The sequence below is a fragment of the Gymnogyps californianus genome, chromosome 1 (genome assembly GCF_018139145.2).
Source record: "Gymnogyps californianus isolate 813 chromosome 1, ASM1813914v2, whole genome shotgun sequence".
NCBI classification, from domain to species: domain Eukaryota; kingdom Metazoa; phylum Chordata; class Aves; order Accipitriformes; family Cathartidae; genus Gymnogyps; species Gymnogyps californianus.
Genome location: NC_059471.1, coordinates 120,661,322 through 120,679,050, shown reverse-complemented (window position 1 = coordinate 120,679,050; position 17,729 = coordinate 120,661,322). Strand labels below are relative to the sequence as shown.

The window sequence follows — 17,729 nt, the reverse complement described above, 5'->3', positions numbered from 1 at the left end:
CCATCATAAGTAACTTTAAATTCAGGGCTGTTATTTTTGTTTGGTTCGTTGATTTAAATTCAGGGCTGGGTTTTCTTTGTTGTTTTTTTTGTGTGTGTTTTGTTTTTAATGAATTCTCTAAATCCATTGAGCAGTCATAAAAGAAAGTTTTGGCTTCCAGGAGGCTGATTAGATTAGCTCGCTGTCCATTTCTCTTCTAACTGGCTGCGTTTCAAGACTAGAGATCCTCATGTACTACTGTAGTGTGGATGTATTGATGTGAAACAACCGATATAAAACTTCACAATATTTTCTCCTGGTCCTGCAGAGCCCAGCAAGCGTTCCTAGACTTTTACATCCCTTGTCTGTCTGTGTGCATCATTGGGAAGGGTGCCTTTTTACAACTTGAACCCAGATAAATGTAATTCCTAAGCTGCCCTGTTTTGCAGTGGAAGACTTCTGATAAATTTGGATGCTTAGCCCACTGAATACCTTTGCTGGAAGTATATTAAGGTTTACCAACTTTTGCCTCCTTTTTTTCCCCTAGGGTGTGGAAAAGCAATAGTGACAAAAGAGAAAATTGGCTATGAAGGGAGAATCACAAGTCCCTATTACCCGAGCTATTATCCTCCAAAATGTCTTTGTGCATGGAACTTCCAGGTAATGTGGATCTCTTTCTCTTAGGCACTGTTGTATGTTCTGGGCACACAGAACCTGTAAGTATAGCAGAAACAATTGTGTAGGGAATAACCTGCATCCTTACAGATGTGGCAGTTTATAGAAATGACATAGCTGAAAAGCTAGCTGTGCTCAGGTGTTTTGTATTAGGTTTTTTCTTTTTTTTTCTGTGCACTTATTCTTAACGAAGAGAACATAGTTCCTAAGCTGTCCTATTATAAAGGTGAACAGCTGAGATAAGTTTTGATGTTTCGCCTGCAGAATTACTTCGCGGCAGAGAATGTAGGACTTTACTGTTTTTAATTCCCCACTTCCCACCCCCAAAAATTTGGAAAAAAATTATGTACAAAAGACTCCTCTAACCTAGTTGTTACTGCTGTTTCTCTGATATCTCTTTTCAGTCTGTTTTGTTATGCTTAATAAATTTAATTTTTGTCTTCTAAGATGGTCTGTTCTATCAGCACAATCCCACAGACTGTTTTTTCTTGGTATCCTTTTTCTGTGTCTTTTCAGGTACTTTCCTGAAAGCAAATGACCAAAAGTTTACATCGGTTTAAGATAGTTTTGTCATGCCTTGTCTGACGTTAGTGTTTCCCTATTGATGCTGCTAAAATATGATCTTTGACTTATGGTTTGCCCTTCAGTGTCTTCCTCTCTAAAGAATATGGCAATGGATACGATGCAGTCCGCTGTTTACTCATCTTTCTGCTTATGCTACTCATGTCCGGTTAAGCTAGTGGTTGCCTGTCTTGAATCACACCAATCCAAATGGAGTCCAGCTAGTCATGACTTACAGCCTCTTCCTCTTCTAGAAAAGCTAAGGCAATTACTTTTTTGCTAAACTTCAGGTCTTCAATTCACCTTGGACTTCTGAGGGAAAAGTTTCTGGATGCTTAACATGGGCAACCCCCAAGACTTATCTCTCAAAACAGTTTAATTTCCCAGTAGTTCAGTGCTGAAACTTCCCTCATTTCCCAAATCATGTTTTCTGTAAGAGAGAAGGAGAAAAATTTCCATGTCTGAATTCTTGTCCTGAACCAGCCTTGTTTTTAAAGGAACATTGCCTTGTCTTGCAAAAAGGTTCTGTTCCTTTTAATAGAAGAAATTCTAATTAATTATGAACCCGCATGATACTGCTGGGCTTAAAAATCTTTTGTCAAATGGTAAAGAATGCTTGGCTGAGCAGGTGCCAGCAGAAGACTACAATATTGTGGTAGAAATAACTCTTAGCATTACCAAGGTGACACAGGTATTCAGTAAGGTACCTTAGCTAACAATCCGCTGGGGCTGTGTGTCCCTACACAAGTAGATTTGGATGTGTTTGAGTGCTTTGAACTTGATACAAAAGCTGCTTTCTATGGCCAGTGGCTTTTTGAAGATGAAAGGACTGTTGGCTAGAGGGGGAGAAAGCCTGCAGCTGTGGTGGGGCTTTGCCAACCTTTGCTTGCTTTTACTCAAGACTGAATAGCTGGCAGGTGTCTCAAATGCTGGCTGTTGAGCTGGCAAAGTCAGCACAGCTCCCAGAGCATGGCATTGCCAAGCACCGTAATTGCTGAGATAAGTCTAAAGACTTTCATGTACTGTGTCCACAAAAGGAAAAAGAAGACTGCTTGCACTGTCTTTCTTGCTCACAACAGACTCCACAGAAGAGCCTTGGTATAGCTCTGAAGTTTCATAACTATACCATCAGTGAGAAGAATATTAAAGGCTGTGAACGAGGGTGGTGGAAAATTAATGAACACATGTAAGTACTTCTGCATGGGTTATTAAACTAACATTACCAAAATAAGCCTTCCCATCACTACGGCAGCTCACTCGGAGAGTTTCCACAAAGACAGAGATACTTCACTGGTGTCTCTTACCATTCTTTCACTTTGGCTCTTTGTAAAATATATATACATATAAAAAAATTTTTCTATTGAAAAGTACGAGAAAGATGAAAACAAGAGCCTTTGGTACTCTCTGGTGAGAAAGAAATGGGAAGACTTGGGTCAAGGTGGATGTCCTGTGAACCCTAAAATACTTCTGGGTTTTCTGGGATCATTGAACAAGGTCTGTTAAAACCCTTTTAAGTGTAACTTAATTCTATGATTGCTCACGGGGACACCGAACCTAATTAACTTCTCAGTGAAAGCTATTACAATGAGATTATTGGGAATGGAAGAGTAGCTGCTTCCGCATTCCGGTCACTGGCTCTTGAAAGAGAAACTGCACAGATTGGCTGCCAAGGTACCACTGTATTTCTTAAGTGTTTTTTATTAAAATATTGCTGCTATTTTTTTTATTAAAATACTGCTGCTTTCCCATGCACATTGTCCACTCATTTTTTCCTCAATTTTTTAAGTCATCTTTCAGTCACTGGATGATGAGGCAAGGTTAGATTTAGAATGATGGAGGGGTTTTTTTATTTTTTTATTTTTTAAACTTTTTGTTCAAATGGAAACCTCAGTAAGATCAGACTTGAAACTAGACTTCTGAACTCACTACTGAAACTAAGCTAAGTCAGTCAGGCCTTTAAGAGTGTAACTGAAAGAATTAGAGGAGAAAAAACTTTCTCTATTCTTTGATACTATGTTGTACTTACACAGAGAAAATTCGGTTTGTCTACAGTTCCTCAAGTTGTGCCTTGATGGGAATTGGTTGCTGGACTAGATGGGCACATAAAAACACCAGCCAAAACAGACAACATTTGGTGTGTTTGTGGGGTTTTTTGTTCTTTTTACGGCACAATTGGAAAGATTTGAGATATTAGAGATGGCTGAGATATGAATCAAATAAAGGTAAAATCTGGAGAAAAAATTATTATGGGTTCATATTGTAAGGATTCTCTATATGAAAGAGCAGCTTTTAAATAAGCCTACCAATTACACGTTCCACAGAATCAAATGTCAGAGTATGACCCCTAGAAATGCACTTGGGGTTACTTTTGAAGTACTGCACAAGAACACATGCTCCTGATTTCTGTTGCAAGTTGCTGATAATATAAGTAGACCAAGACAAGTTTTCATTTGAAAGTGTCTTTTTCACTGAAAATAAGGCTTTTGAACCTCTATGATTTTCTGTTCTATGTCTACTTTCCATGGAAAAAAAATGATTTAAAGGATGAAACATCTTGATATATGATTATTTTTTTCCCCAAATTTTAATGGTTAATGAAATGGGGGGAGGGGAACCCCACCTTTTCAGCTTCCTGCAATTGCAGCTTATAGCATGCATATTCTGCTATCTTAGGTAAAAAGGGTTAAGAAGCTTCAGGAGACTGATCTTGGTAAATAAAGACTGCTACCACGAAGATGGTGCAGATAAGGTTCCTTCAAACCTCTAGGGACAACTTTATCTAACCAGAGACACTGAACGCAACCATGCAGTTCTTCCTCACCTTTCTTCCAGGGGACATGCAAATGTTCCTCTGCCTAGTTAGAGGAGTTACAGCTGATGAACTGCTTTTGCTGAAATTCTCATAGGCAGAAATATCGACTAGTCTCTGTAAGCAGACCATTAGAGGTTTATGTGAACAAAGAGGTTGCCAGTGTTTTATTTTTGTTAAAGCCATTGGTGCAACATCCCATTGTCTCTGCTACAGCATGCACGTATCTACTCATCCCTGGAAAAGGTATCCCGCTCCCTGCTTCAATATATGGGACAGGATCCCCTTAATTAGTTTCTCTCTGTAGCAATGGCACAGAGTTACAGATGGTGCCTTGCAACCTCCATTTGCCCTGGACCTGGAGAAATAGCTAGCAAAACACCAGTAGAAGGCTCCCAAGGATCTGTAGCTCTGTCTTACAAGTCCCACAAGCATATGGCATTTCTCACTGTGTAGAGGAGATAGCTTCCTTGGTGTAGCTGTCTCGGCTCTTCCACAGATGGGCAGGGGTTTCCTCTACTTCTGATGAGATGAGGTTGTTTTATGTGGCTGAGAAGTGGTCAATGCAGCCTGCAATTTTTTTAAAATGGTGCTAAGGTTTGTTGGAGGGAAGTTGTCTAAGTCATTGACAGAAGGAGAAATGTAGAAAATGTCTGTGGGCTAATTGAGGGTAATCTGATGGTTAGGTGGCATTTTGCTATGCAATTTGGCAGCCTGTTTTAGGTTGGGAACATTGATGACAGAGACACTAAAATGAGTGAGAAGATCACTTCCTGCAGCAGGAAGTCTTCGCTCTTAGCCCTGATAGATTTTTTTTTTTTTTTTTTTGACAGTTAACTTTGCTATAGTAGAAAGCTGTAAAATTAACTCTTTTTTTGCATCTGTTTTCAGGATGTATAAAAGGAGTCTATTTTTTTACTTGTTTTCTTCGTTTATTTTTCACATTGCCCGAACAGAATCTCCTAGTTCTATTAAAAGGACGTTTCATTTTCATAGGGTGAAACAAAGCACATATGGAAACATATGAATGAGCATGGCCATTCCCTATGGCACACTTCAGTGTGGTGCACAGGACACCAGGCAACATCTAACCACATGGAAATCACTGCCCAATTTCACTGCATTCATTGACATGAAGACTAGTCCTGGTGCAATGCCTGGTGTTGCCAAAATAAACAAGGGAAATATTTACCTCTGGATAATAGTCCGTTAGTCCATTTAACAATACAATAATCCATTTTCATTTTCTTTGAGTTCATTCTAACTGCAGCGTCTGACCTTACACTGCTGTCAAGCAAGTACGTGTGCCAAGTGTGCTAAGAATCAGTACAGCTGCTTCTGCTCTTAAATCTGTTTAGACTGATAAGTACTTTTCTTGACAGGAGTCATAAAGCCAGATGTTTTTCTCATAAGTGCTGAATTTTTGGGGCTTTTTAGTGGAACAGAGGAGAGGGTCCTTATTTCTACTTCTAGAACAACCTGCACTGTCAATGTTCACTGGTTTACTACATTTAAAACTGTGTCCAATTTTTAAAGCATGATCCAGCAACCTTTCCCTGTTAAAGAGGTTTTTTTGGGGTTGGTTTTTTTCTTTCCAGCTAGAGTAGCATCTAAATGCCACTTGCAACATCTTTGGCATCTTTGATGAAAGGGGCAATAGAAATGCATTAACAATGGATGGATTAAATGTTTGCTGGCATCAGGGAGCATTTAGATTTCTCTGAGTTAAGTGGCACCTAGGCAGAAGTCCAAGGAAGCTCTTTGCCAAAATGGCAGCTTAAAGTAGATGTGCACCCAAGGATTTTTTTTTGTTGTTTTTCACCTAGACTAGTTATTTGAAGACATGACTTTCAAAGGTAAAACTCCAGAATGCTCATGGTGGATGAAGACTGGGTGACTACTCAGAAATAATTTCAGTTTCCCTAAGTCTATTCCTTTCTGCCTCCAAAGTAGTTGGAACAATTTTAGCCTAATGCCTTTGTGCACTCTTTAGGGGCAATCCTCAAAATCAGAGCAGCTAAATTTATGGAAATGTGCTGACATTTCCCCTCCCACCAAACTTGGTTAAGTCTTCCCAAAAATCCAAATCTTTTGAAAACAGATATCAGAAGTGGTGACAGAAGTACCCATGTTTGTCTCGATAAATGTCTTCATTACATCTCCGTTCCTCTAGACTTTGTGGCAAAACATTCTGCTTGCATGTGTGTGGTCATGAAGGATTATGACCCACTTTTTGGGGAATTTGGGTACTGTTTCAGATTTTGGTTCTTAAAGTATGGCAGCTGACTGTATTGCTGAATTTCAGTGATGTTGACATTTAAATTGTATGTAGGGCAATTTTGATGTGAAGGCTGCTCTAGAACTCCATTGAACACTTTTAGGTACTGCGGTTACTATGTTGATCACCAGACAGTCTTCCACATTGCAAGTTCTGCTGTCAACATCGAGCTTCAGTGCAGTTCGAAGGTCTCAGAGAAGCCACTTCTGGTGGAGTATGGCAGCTATAACATCAGCCAGCGTAAGACGGATTTTATCTTTTTCAACCCATCTTTGCATTTCAGACCTGTGAAGCAGCATTTTTCAGGTCCAGTAGGACTTAATTAGGTTTACACAGGAAATTCTCTGTTGGGTTTTTGTTTATTTTCTTTTCTAATCTTACTAAGTCAGGTGACTAGCAAACAAAGAGCCTTTTCTAGCTCATCGAGGCTATGGAGCTAAGGCTGGTGGGCATGTGCAGCACGCTCTGGTTTCCTGTACACACACAGTCTGCACAGTCCTTAAAGCTTGCTGCGTGGCTATGGCCACGGTGCAGTCAATTGAAGTCTGCTGTTCCTGTTTGTTTTCATCCCCAAGGTTTTGTTTGCAATGTTTCTGACTACAAAGACTTCCAGGTAATGAACAGAGAGTACCAAATAACCAACTGCTTATTCCAGAGTTTCCATCAATTTAAATACTTTGTGTGCAAGCAGAAATCTGAGCTGAAAAACATCTCAAAAAGTTGATAAAACAGCCTACTGACTGTGAGTTTTTTCAAGTCCTGAAACAGACAACTGTTTACTGATACCTTTTCCCCTGTGCTAATCTTATATATTCATGTTGTTAAAGTAGTAGAGAAGCAATTGTTTCTAGTTATAGTTACTTGTCACATTAAAGGAATTTTATGCATTGCATATATGTGGAGTATATAAAAAGATGATAACTTCATGATTTTATTTTAAAAGGCAAACATTTATGTAATTCATAAGTCACCTCAATACAGGTTACTAACCAATGTTGCAAAGTTTTGCAAGTTTTCGTTATTCAAAGTGAGACGGTCCTTTAAAAGAAGATGGCATTCTAAGCTGTCTTGTGTTGCACCATAGAACACTGGCTGATTTGGTCCAGTCCTAGTGTAGAGCCTGCAGTACATATTGCAGTAACAGCCGAATTGGAACTTTAGAGACGTTTTTTCTTCTTCTTTAAATCTCGCTTTTCAACATCTGAACTCAATTTAAGTGCTGGCAATGCATACAGACTATTACATTTAGATCAACTTTATCATTGCTTGGAGCAGCTTACTGACTGTAAATTGAAATGAGCTGGCAATATTTGGGAAAAGGAAACTTTTAAGTTGGGTTGTGTTTTTTTTGTTTGTTTTTACCTCCAGCATGTCCACCTGGACATTTCAAGTGTTCTACTGGCTTATGCATCCAGCAGATGCAGCGCTGTGATGGGATAAACAACTGCTTTGATGAAAGCGATGAACTCTTTTGTGGTTTGTATTCACTTACTAGAGGTCTTGACTGGAAAACCCGATTAATGTATTCTCTAGTCTTAGAAGGCAGCTGAAACAAGGTGAAATTTTTTTAGGGGGAAAAAAAAAAATGTTTCCAGCTTCCTTTGTATGTCCAGGTACAGACTATTAGTCAGTCTCTTGCGTGCTTAGTTCATAGTTAATTAGCAAGGGGCAAAACTAAGAATGAAGAAGGTATGGCACTGGAAAGCATGAGGAAGAAAGTTAGACGTGCAAAAATAGCCATAATGGGCTATATTTTAGTTTTTCTTCATGTGATAAATGCTGGTAATTACAAAGTTCTGTTCTGTTTTGAGGTGAGTTATTTTATTTTCATGGGGGAATGACAAATTGGGGTGAATAGAGTAGATGAGAGTGATAATAAATTTCCATGGTGAAAGAGGGTTAGAACTTGGGCCACTCCACTTGGGGCAATAGGTGAACTGGGATAGGTCACTGAACTCCTTTGTGCTTTATTTTCTCCATGCATAATGTGGCACTCATATTCATCCTTGTACCATGCAGTGAAGGTATGAAAGTGGTACCTGGGCATAGTCAGAAGGGTAGTGTCAGCATTACAAGCACGCTTCTGTAGCTGATTTGCCTTATGTTTTTAAAGTTGTCCCTGAGTGGAACTGTAACTCCAGCTTCGCAATGCAGGATAACCTGCTTGCCTGCAATGGAGTAAGTGATTGTGAGAATGGAAAAGATGAGCAGAACTGCACCCACAGTAAGGCTACTCTCTTGATTAATTTTTTTCTCTCTTCTATCATCTATCCAATCCTGACTTGAATACTGGATGCTGTATTCAAAGAGTTAAGAGGCACTATCAAATCTAACTCAGGCTATATAATTCTGTTCAGTTTTCTGATATGCTTATAAACAAGCCATTATTGATTTTAAGTGGTTTCTTTTTAATGAGCTCATGAACATCTGTTTCAGCAAAATACTGGCAGAAGAATTAAGTACTCTGGGTGCAGGATGGGGATCTAGGGATTTAAATCTTGAATCCCAGATTTTATCTCTTTAAAGCATAATCTGTGCAAATTATTTCCTGGATCTGTTTTACTGTCTGTAAAATAACTATAAAAATGATAGTTTCTCTGGAGCAGTTTTCAGGGTTATAAGGTTAATGTGTTTAAAATGCTATGGAAGCTATAAATTTAGCATTAGGCACATGAAAGTTTTGAGTCAGCCATTTCTTTAACTTTTTAGAATAAATGGACGCCATGACATATGAAAGGGAGCACAACTGGGAAGTGCTGCAAGTAACTTTTTTAAAGAAAAGCAACGTTTTTTGACCTGCTTGACTAGACAGTCTGTGTAAATGGTTACAGGACACTTCTGTGTGTTGACAAGAAATAGATTGGGTTTGAGTGGGCTCATTTTTTGTGAGCCACAGGGAAACAGGAAAATGCCAAGGTTGGGGGTTGCAGTTTAACTGAATACAATTAGTAAGACTGCTTTCACTACGATCTTTCATTTCACATTTAATACTGAAATATAAAGGAGGGCTTCTTTCCAGAGTACTGGATGTTTTCTCTTTCTAGCCTAACACTTACTCTACAGCTAAGTTTTTGCTACTATATCCATGTTCGTTAGTGCTATGGGAAAGGATGGGAGCAAATCTTTGTTCAGACTCAGCCAGCTTGATGCAAGCCTTAGTATAGATGCAGTTCTACTTGAATAGTTTATTCTACTTAGAGATTGGTTTAAGCCATCCCAGCCAAAGTGCTCTTTTGCTATGTCCCTCCTATCTGTTAATATACATGTATGAAACTTTTATCTGTGCAGACATGTCTTCACATGTTAAGCTGAGCCTATAGTCTTTTTTTTTTTCTTTTTTTCCCCCCACAACTATTTCAGGTATTCCTTGTACCAACCACACATTTAAGTGTGGGAATAACATTTGCATTAGGAAACAAAATGCAAAGTGTGATGGGACTGTGGACTGTATTGATGGAAGTGATGAAAGCAGCTGCAGTAAGTCTCTCAAATGTTCATCTTTTTGAACTTTGAACTTTTTACACAATAGAGCCCTTTATTTCTTCCTGTTTTGGAGTGGGTACAACCCATGCAGCAGGTATTGAGTTTTTATTGCATACTCTCAGTGATAGTGGGGTAATGATCAGCTATCATTTTACTTCAGGTCTGGTTGCAGAATTTCCTAAGTTCTTGTGGGAGGGTGAGCTTATGGTTATGGGGAGTCTTAGTCAGCTGTAATGCTTATTGTAGCTATGTTAAGGAGCAGGGAAGCAGAGTTAATTGCAGAGTGAACTTGGCTGGCTGGTAAGGCAGCGTTTTTGTTGCCTGCAGCAGTGTCAGGTACTTCTGTTGGAGTCAGACTGCATTTGGATTTCAGGAATGACACAGCTGCAATGAGATAAAAACCACAAACTTTTTACTTCTGTGTCTCTTCTGGATGGTGAAGACCCCAATATTTCATAGTACCAAGCTAGGTTCTAGACTCAAATCTTCCTAAAGTAACCTCTGTACAAGCTTTTCAGTTTGTTTTGCTGTAAAGTGAACAGGTGACTGTTACTGCAGTAGCAATAAAAGTGGGGTTAGGATTAGTTGCTTAAACTGAATATTCTTAGCTATTTTGTCTGGCCCTCAGCTGTTTCTGGCATGCTACCTGTATATCAAATCTGTCAGCACCTGCCTTGGATCCAGTAGGACATCTTAAAAGACTAGCTATATGCCTACTTGCGTTTGGAAACATTAATGCTGCTTTTGACTCTCTGGCTGAGGGCTGGAAAGTGCCCAGAAGCATTAACACCTGTGTGTGGGACTAAAACTCCCTAGCAGAGGCTTTATGTATGTGCGCTAGGGATGGGCACCGGGCCCTACAGAGGGGTCTTTCTTCCTTGGTCTTCAAATTAGTGTGCAGCTGTTTGTGCTGAGACATGAATTCTTCACCTGTGAGTTAGTAATATACAACATTTTTAGACTTTCAGTTGTTTCCATGCAAATTAATGATTGGACCACCTCGTTTCTGAAATAATAAATGACCAAACTCCACATATGCGGCTGCTACTACAAATATTTTTCTTGTATAGTTCCCACTGTTTTGGGAAGAAATAAGTGTCCTGATGATGCTGAACTTCCTTCCTTCCTGATGGACTCCTTTCAGTTCAGGGCTGACAGTAATAAAAAGAGATGAGGGGTTGTCTATTTTTATATATTCACTTTGATGCTGTCGTGGTTTAGGCCCAGCTGGCAACAAAGCACCATGCAGCCACTTGCTCGCTCCCCCCACCCCAGCGGGATGGGGAGGAGAAAATACAACGACAAGCTCGTGGCTCGAGACCAGGACAGGGAAGGATCACTCACCAATTATGGCTACAGGCAAACACCAGACTCAACTTGGGGAAAAATAAATCCATTTAATTTGCTACCAATCAAATCAGAGTAGGATGATGAGAAATAGAACCGTACCTTAAAAACACACCTTCCCCCCACCCCTCCCTTCTTCCCAGGCTCAGCTTTATTCCTGATTCCTCTACCTCCTCCCCCCCCGCCCAGCAGTACAGCAGGATGGGGAATGGGGGTTGTGGTCAGCCCTCCACGAGCTTCTCCAATGTCCTTTCCATGGGCTGCAGCCCTCCACGGACTGCTCCAGCGTGGGCTTTCCCACGGAGTCATGGCCGCCTTCAGGCCCAGCCACCTGCTCCGGCGTGGGGTCCTCCATGGGCTGCAGGGGAATCTCTGCTCCACCGTTAACCTCCATGGGCTGCTGGGGGACAGCCTGCCGTCTCACCACGGGCTGCAGGGGAATCTCTGCTCCAGTGCACCTCCTCCCTCTCCTTCACTGGCCTTGGTGTCTGCATGGCTGTTTCTCTCACATCCCACTCCTCTCTCTGCTGTAGCTCCTCTTCTTCTTCCTCCTCCTCCATCATCTTCTTCCTCCACCCTTTTAAAACCTCAGCAGTCTTTTCCCCTTCTTCAATATGCTGTCCCAGAGGCGCTACCACTGTCGCTGATGGGCTCGGCCTTGACCAGAGGCAGGTCCAAGTTGGAGCGGGGAAGCTTCTAGCAGCTTCTCACAGGAGCCACCGTGGTAGCCCCTCCCCTGCTACACAAACCCAACACAATGCTTATTAAATCAATGAATCCTTTGACATTTCTGACACAAAAATATTTAGAGGCCAATTTCTGCAGCAGGGCTAGAAAAGAAACTTACTAAATTTCCCAGGCCAGTGCCTTTTTTTATGGAGTCACCTCTTGTTTCAGGAATAGAGTAGCCAAATAGAGAAATTTTCTGATTAGAGCAGGGCAAGGAAATAGATTTCAAAACATTTGAAAGTGCAAGATTCTTTCATGCCCTACATGGGAAGCACTCTCATTAAAGGAAAACCCTGGGGATGGGGATTATAACCTGAAATATCCCTTGCAGGTTGTGGCAGCAGCAAGAGCAGTAATCCCATCTCTCGGATTGTAGGCGGTACAAACGCTGAGGAAGGTGAATGGCCCTGGCAGGTCAGCCTCCATTTTGTGGGAGCTGCTTACTGCGGGGCATCAGTGATATCAAAAGAATGGCTTGTGTCTGCAGCTCACTGCTTTCAAGGGAGCAAGTAAGCAGTCTTCCCCCTAACTCTGTCCCAAATATCGCCAGCGTCCCCAAACGCCTTTAGCTTCCAGAGTTTGAACTGTACTGAGGTGGGATGTGCCCTCCTCTTTTGCCTACCCCACTGTCGGCAGGTGTGTTGAGGTACTTTTTTAAGAGATGGCTTGTTTGTTTGCTCCCAACCAGGCTGGCTGACCCCAGAGCGTGGCGCGCTCATCTGGGGATGCAAACGCAAGGCCGTGCAAAGTTTGTATCTGCAGTGAGACGGATCATAGTCCACGAATACTACAGCAGCAGGAACTATGACTACGACATTGCGCTGCTGCAGCTGAGCAAGCCGTGGCCGGTCACAATGAGCCATGTCATCCAGCCGATCTGCGTGCCTCCCTTTTCACACAAAGCCCGCAGTGGTGACAAGTGCTGGATAACGGGCTGGGGCCAAAAGCAGGAAGCAGGTGAGTTCTATAGCTTCAGTTGAGCTAATTTTGTTCCCAGGTGAACAGCAGCCTTTGCAGCTGTGGGTGTGTGTGCAGGACACCTGCTTTTGTTGCATGGCTGAGATGTGCAGAAAATCATAATGTTTTGAATTTACTGTCCTAAGGAAGTAGGTTCCTGCGTGCACATACCTTCATATGCTCAGGAAAATTGGCTGCTGGTCCTGTGGATCTGGAAGTCCTGTGTGCTTGTGTTGTCAGCTAAGACTTGCAGGGAGCTACACTTACTCCGAAATAACATGGTATTAGTTTTCCCCTTTGTTACTCTTAGCATGCCTAAAAGGACCCTTTGCTGCTTGCCTCAGGGAGATGAAACTGCTAAGTCTCCCTCCTCCCACCTTCAGCCTCTGCAGGCTGAACAGCCCTGTAGCGCTGACCCCAGCTGCCAGGTGCCAGCTCTGTTCTCAGAGTGTGGCTTGACAAAATGGCCACCCCATTGACAAAATGGCTACACCTGTAATGGTGGGCTGCCCCATGGCAGGGGTAGGCCTGGCCCTCCCACCAGCTTGTCCTGAGCACATCCCTTGTGTGAATGCTGGTACCTTCTGCCCCTCTTGTGGCCACTTCCTTAAAGCCCTTCCACTGTAACTGTAGGTGTGATGGCTTCCCTTGGCGTAAATCACGTAACCGCCACCACACCAAGCCCTGGGTCTGCCAGCAAGGGCCTGGCCCAGGTGGTTTGCCTGCACCTGCAGGGCTGCCCTGGCCCAGCCTTGCCTGCCTTCTGAGGGCTGCCGGCACTGTGCTGGCCCAGCTGCCCCGCCGCTCTTGGCAGATTGTAGGAGAGGCAAATGCGTGGTGCGAGGCAGCAGCAGGTAGTTAACCTCCAGTGTTTTGACTTGATGTTCACAGCCAGAATTACCCCCTGCTAAATTACATTCAGCCTCTCTATAAATAGCTGTGAGAGAATATATGGTTGTGAACCAAGTGCAACTGCCTTACCAGGAAAGGACGACGGTACGGACATGTGGTGTGGTGTCTCTCTTTGGCCTACTGGCTAGTCATCTGTGAAATTTAAAAGCTGATTATTTGAAAGATAAATGTGATGCCTCAAAAAGAAAAAAAGGGTTTTCTTTTCCCTCTTTTCCCTTCATCAGTTTATACAATTTGATTGCCCAATCAGTCTTTTAAGTGTTTTTTAAGTATGCTTTACTACACACCAGCTTTATCAAATCCTGAAACAAAGTTTCATGATGTAAACCAGCACTTGCAACCACAACTTGAATATGTTGGTGGGGTTTCTTTGGCTATATCCAGATTTTGAGAGGATCACCTGGTGATATTATTAGAGCTGTTGTATTGAAAGGAGGGGACAATTCAGTTCAATTCTGTTTTTCTGGAAGTATGTGTCTTGTAGAAAAGAGGTGTTTTACCAGAACTTGCAGACAGAGAGGACCAAATTTTGAGACATGTCCAAGTTCTTTATGCTGCCAAAAGAGCAATTTGCATTCTGTAACTCTGACTCATAATCTTAATTTTGGATCCTGCACCTTCAGAGATACTGCTCTAATTGCAAATCTGTCTTGTGATGAGCCAAATACCTTTGTAAAATCCTGTTTCCTTTTGAAATAAAAAAAGAACAAATTAAGAAGTCCTGAGATATTTTGCAAAAGGCATTAGAAAAAGCTTTTTGGCCAACCCTAGTGATTATGCCATTGTATTTTGTGCAGCCAAAGGACCAAGACCACATTACACAAATGCCTGATACTTAGAAGAGGCTTTCTGTGCTATTGCAGTTATTTGTTTGGAATCTGGAATAACCTGGAGGTCAAAAGTATCTGTGGATATTTTCTGAAGACTTCTTGTTTTGTATTTCAGTAGATGAGTAAAATGCTAAGCTCTGTTGAATCATCCTTCTTTCAATTTGTTTTCTAGGTGATGAAGGTTCAGCAATTCTTCAGAAAGCAGAGGTAGAAATTATTGACCAAACATTATGTCATTCCACATATGGGATTATCACAGCTAGGATGTTTTGTGCTGGACTAATGTCTGGGAAAAGAGATGGGTGCAAAGTATGTATCTTAGCACACTTTGCATAGAGTTTATCTTGTCTTTCATTGTTGCATGATGAGGTATAAGAATTGACTGGCAGACCACTTTGTGGTCCGTACATTTCAGTTCTGAAAAACAGCAGTGCAAGAGTCTCTATCAGCAAATCCGTCATCTGGGTGTTTTCAGAGTTTTGCTGCTTTATGTGCATGAGTAACATCACTAAGTTTCAGTTGCAGGCCAAGGGCCGGTCAATTTGCAAGTCCCAATAACAAGTGGAAGTTAGGCAATTTTTGGCACAAGAGTCTCAGTTGAAGAAAAAACTGAAAAACTAGCTTGTCTCTTTTCAGGATCCCTCTTTCCCAACTTGGAACTACAGGGCTATCTGATGAGATGCAGACAACTAGCCATAAATTTTCAAATGTATAATATTTCTGATCTGGAAATACTGAAAGATAATAAACGTGAAGTTCTGAATTTACTTCTAGTGAATAGTAGTAAAACTATATATATACACATGCTATATATATTTATATAATATACCATATTTGATATTATATATGTTATATAATATATACTATATTATATAGAACTTATATAAACTGTAAATACTTACTACTAAAATAGTAGTAAATTTACTGCTAAAATAATAGTAAAACTACTATTTTTTTTATGATGGATATCTGGAATCTTCAAGGTGTTCTAGCTTTCACTGGTCTACATGAAAGTGAGAGAGACCACAATGGCTCTCAGGGCAAGGAATGTCTGAGGGAGTATAATGCACTAGCTGCTTTTTAGAGATGAGCAAGACCATTAACATTAAGCATTATTTTCATTAACTGGAGAATTTGTTTCTGCAGTTCTCTGTATGACCACTCAAGATATAGCCAAGAAAAGGCATAATTTACAGGTCTTTTGACTGCATTTCTGTAAGGGCAAATGATTTGTGACTGTGCCTGGCAGTTGTTAGAGCTGATTGAAATGTGAGATTTCTGTTTTGTGAAAAATGTTGGTGTTCTGCTTTTCTTTTGTCCCAGGAATTAAAGAAAAAACTTGAAAATTTGACTCTCTAAATGCAAAATCTTAATTGTCAAGGAAGGAAAAAATTATCTTCTGAGTTAAATCTTTAACAATTTTGTGAGGCAATTCAAGATAATCCTACTTTGAGCAGCAGGTGGCTTTACTAGATCATCTCCTGATGTCCCTTCCAACTTGCATATCCTAAGATCCTATAAAGTTAAAGCAAAATAGTTTGCTAGCTCTAACAAAATATATGTCTAGAAGGAAGGCACTTCTCTTGCAAAACATTTAAATTTTACCAGCTAACCTTTTGCTTTTGGAAGTCCTTCATTGCCTCCAATGTTTTGGTGAAGTTTAATTTGCTACTAGCTGTCTTTTTCAGAGATGTTGTGTGCACAGCAGAGTCTTACAGGAAAGTATAAGCTTGGTCCAAGAAATTTTCTCCAAATGGTGGCGGTCTATTTTTGTCTGAACCTCTGCCAATATATTGCTATAAGAATACCCTATAAAGGAAGAGTACTATTTGTTTTGTCCTGTATTATGGAATTATGCCATTCTGTATAAAACTTTGAAGTCTATAACAGACTTCATTTTAACTGCTCTAATTACAAAGACATTATGTGCCCCTAAACATTATGTGTTGGCTTGTATCTACTAGAGGACAACACTTAGGGTTTTTTTTTTTCCTTCTTCAAAAAAAAAATCAATTGAGAGAGTCAATATATTTCCATTTACCTTTAATTTGAAAGAAGTTATATCATTATTAAATATTGTATTTTGTTTTATTTACTATGGTTATTTTAATTTTTTTTAAAAGCTTACTATTTTTTGGAGTCATTAGGTGTGTAATCTATAAATGAACTTACATAAGCAGCAGATTTTGGGTTTAGCTGTAAGTTTGAGGCTAGGAAACAAAATGTGAATTTCAAATCTAGTCTGTGAATAGTATCTTTATTAGTGTCTTTTAAAGAGCGAGAGCTAGCCCTCTCTCCTGTGAAAGACCAACTTTGGTACAACTGCGCAATCCCATCTGCTGCATGAAAAAAACCACCTGTTGACTACCTGATGGTTTGAACTATGTGAATGGAAAAATATAATCACTGTTGGAATTACTCAGGCAAAATACCTCCTGTGGAATTTTGTCCCAGTTTTAATAATCTGTATTGTAAACACATGCAACTCAATATTTTCTTTTTAGGGTGATTCTGGTGGACCATTGTCATGTCAAAGCAATGGAGATGGAAAATGGTTTTTGACTGGCATTGTTAGCTGGGGTTATGGATGTGGAAGACCGAATTTCCCAGGTGTCTACACAAGAGTGTCAAATTTTGCACCATGGATTCACAAATACGTGCCTTCAGTCTTGTAACTTGAAAACTGTTTTCCTGGCATAAAACATGTCCTGGATATCTTCCTTAAAAATCATATTTGGTAAAACTGTTCGGTGGTGGAATTTCTTTGCATGTCTCCCTGCTGATTCTGGAGTACACATATGGAAGTAACAAACACCCTTTGTTCAAACCTTGGTGAAAGAGGAAGAGACTGTTCCTTGTGGTGGTTGTTCTATGCAGATGTCCGGAGACACAGGAGGAGGTGCAATAATAAACTTCTGGCACTTTGTGTTCGTTTTCCAGTCACCAACTAAGTGCATGTGCAATCATCTATCAAGAAGCTGAAGATACATTTGACCATCTAGAGACAGAGCTTAAGTCTTACTCAGTCATTTTCTCTGAGATGTGTATGGCCCCATACAGTAGCAACTGTGAAGTAGCCATCAACCGTTAGTACTCTTGCAAATACTACTTTCCCTACCTCCTCCACCAAGAACAGCTGACAGAGAGAGGGAAAGAAGGGATTGCAGAA

At 40.7% G+C, this 17,729-nt stretch overlaps 1 protein-coding gene across 1 annotated transcript in view; it reads left to right on the top strand.

Annotated features, from left to right (window-relative positions):
* TMPRSS7 (transmembrane serine protease 7) overlaps nt 1–17,235 on the top strand; it is a 33,213-nt gene extending 15,978 nt beyond the window's left edge. Inside the window, exons 9-18 of the mRNA XM_050908712.1 lie at nt 527–639; nt 2,295–2,401; nt 6,406–6,542; nt 7,671–7,778; nt 8,416–8,526; nt 9,663–9,779; nt 12,193–12,370; nt 12,550–12,818; nt 14,733–14,869; nt 17,065–17,235. Of these exons, the coding sequence (XP_050764669.1) occupies nt 527–639; nt 2,295–2,401; nt 6,406–6,542; nt 7,671–7,778; nt 8,416–8,526; nt 9,663–9,779; nt 12,193–12,370; nt 12,550–12,818; nt 14,733–14,869; nt 17,065–17,235 (1,448 nt within the window). The remainder of the gene's footprint in view (nt 1–526; nt 640–2,294; nt 2,402–6,405; nt 6,543–7,670; nt 7,779–8,415; nt 8,527–9,662; nt 9,780–12,192; nt 12,371–12,549; nt 12,819–14,732; nt 14,870–17,064) is intronic.
* Nucleotides 17,236–17,729: the final 494 nt, after the last annotated feature.